This window comes from Calypte anna, chromosome W (assembly GCF_003957555.1).
Source record: "Calypte anna isolate BGI_N300 chromosome W, bCalAnn1_v1.p, whole genome shotgun sequence".
Taxonomy (NCBI): Eukaryota; Metazoa; Chordata; class Aves; order Apodiformes; family Trochilidae; genus Calypte; species Calypte anna.
The window spans coordinates 7,928,176-7,930,365 of record NC_044276.1 but is presented as its reverse complement, the minus strand read 5'-3'; the positions used below and the strand labels follow the sequence as shown (position 1 = coordinate 7,930,365).

The window sequence follows — 2,190 nt, the reverse complement described above, 5'->3', positions numbered from 1 at the left end:
AGGATCCTGGTGCTGTTGAGAGAGGGCTGAATTGCTGAGGGCTGCTCACAGCTCCAGCTGATGCCCAGAATATTTCTGAGGTGACTTTTCAGGGGTCCCTTCAAGGCAGGGCTTTCCTGCTCCAGCCTCAGCTGTCCTTAGGCTCTTTTACAACTTGTCTCTTGCTCAGCTTAGGGGGATGGAAACTTAGCTGTGCAGGGGAGAGCAGGGGCTTAGACTCCTCAAGCAACACCTGGAGGGGAACTAGGAACCTCCAGAAGTGCCTCCACCCCCCAGCAGCTCATCTCAGTTCAGCTCAGCTTCCCTTTTCCATTGTCCTCAGGGTGTGTGTGCCCTGTTCTTTATCCCCTGCACCCCCTGAGTGGCTGCAGGGAAGAGCTGGGCACCCAGGGGCTAGGCTGGGCCCTGTGAGCAGGGGAAGGAAGTGCGACAGGGCCAAGGAAACAGCTCCAGGCAGCAGATGTGCAAGGAGGTGTCCATCTTCCCTCTGCCCTCTGGAGCTCTGGGCAGTGCCCTCTGTGAGGCTGGGGAGGAGTTTACCCTCCCTTCATCAGACCAGCTCCCCTTTCTCTGCATGGAGCCACAGGCAATCCTCTTGCCTTGCTCTGTTCTCCCTGAGTGCAGCAGAACTGCTGAGGGTTTGAGACATCCAAGAACATTCCCCAGGAGAGATGGGGGGATCTGAAATAAAAACCCAAACCCCTCTGAATCTGCCTTCTGCCACCCCAGTTTCGTAGAACTGAGAATGTAGATGGTGATGACCCCTTTTTTTTATCACTGCTTTGATAAGATTAAGTTGACTTCTAGTGTTGCCCCTGACTCCATGATCTCGTGTGCTCACAGGTGAGATCAGATGTGACTCTGTAGCAGCCACCACACAGAGTTTCTGCTCCTCACTACACATTCAGCCAGCTGCAGTCAGAGATCCAACCATAGAGCGGAAGGAAGATCTGTTAGAAAAGTGTGTGTGGATGTGCTAGGAAAAGAAGATACGGAAGCTGTCTTTGATTTTCCAGAGAAGTTTCCTTGCAGCTCTTGCACTTCTGGCTCTTCCTGGGCATCTACCTGGCTGCCCTCCTGGGCAACGGCCTCATCATCACCAACATCGTCTGTGACCACCGCCTCCACACCCCCATGTACTTCTTCCTCCTCAACCTCTCCCTCCTCGACCTGGGATCCATCTCCACCACTCTGCCCAAAGCCATGGCCAATTCCCTCTGGAACAACAGGGACATCGCCTACAATGGATGTGCTGCACAGATCTTCTTCTTTGTCTTCTTCATCAAAGCTGAGTACTGTCTCCTGACCATCATATCCTACAACCGCTACGTGGCCATCTGCAAACCCCTGCACTATGGGACCCTCCTGTGCAGCAGAGCTTGTGTCCACATGGCAGCAGCTGCCTGGGGCCCTGGGTTTCTCACTGCTCTGCTGCACACAGCCAATACATTTTCCCTGCTCCTCTGCCAGGGCAATGCCCTGGACCATTTCTTCTGTGAAGTCCCCCAGATCCTCAAGCTCTCCTGCTCTCATTCTGATTACGCCAGAGAAATTTGGCTTCTTGTATTAAGTTGCTTGTTAGGTTTAGGGTGTTTCGTTTTCATAGTGGTTTCATATGTGGAGATCTTCAGGGCTGTGCTGAGGATCCCCTCTGAGCAGGGACAGCACAAAGCCTTTTCCATGTGCCTCCCTCACCTGGCCGTGATCTGCCTGTTTTTCAGCAGTGGCATCTTTGCCTACCTGAAGCCCCCCTCCATCTCCTCCCCAGCCCCGGACCTGGTGGTGTAATTTCTGAATTTGGTGGTTCCTCCAGCAGTCAATCCCCTCATCTACACCATGAGGAACCAGGAGCTCAAGAATGCCCTGAGGAAATTGATGATTGGATTGTTTTCAAAAGTTTGGAACTGATTGACTTCTTCTGCAGTTCACTCATCACAAAACTCTATAAAGGAAAAACTGACTTCCAGCTATATTTATTTTGTTTTGTTGTAGATGTGTTTTGTTGGGTTTTTTTCTTTACTTTTTCTAATATTCACAAATATCATTTTCATTATCTCTGACATTTCTTATTACGTGTCTCTTCTTGTATTCTTTGACACAGAGACATATCTTGTCAGTATGCATATCTTGTAGCACCAATTTCTTTGGCTTACTGTGGGAAAAATATCTGCGGAGGCTTAAGGATTCCAT

General features: G+C 50.4%; 1 protein-coding gene across 1 annotated transcript; it reads left to right on the top strand.

Annotated features, from left to right (window-relative positions):
- The first annotated feature begins 1,134 nt into the window (after window positions 1–1,134).
- On the top strand, window positions 1,135–1,788 carry LOC115600148 (olfactory receptor 14A16-like). The gene has a single exon (XM_030468392.1). It carries the CDS (start codon window positions 1,135–1,137, stop codon window positions 1,786–1,788), a length of 654 nt encoding a protein of 217 aa, XP_030324252.1.
- Window positions 1,789–2,190: the final 402 nt, after the last annotated feature.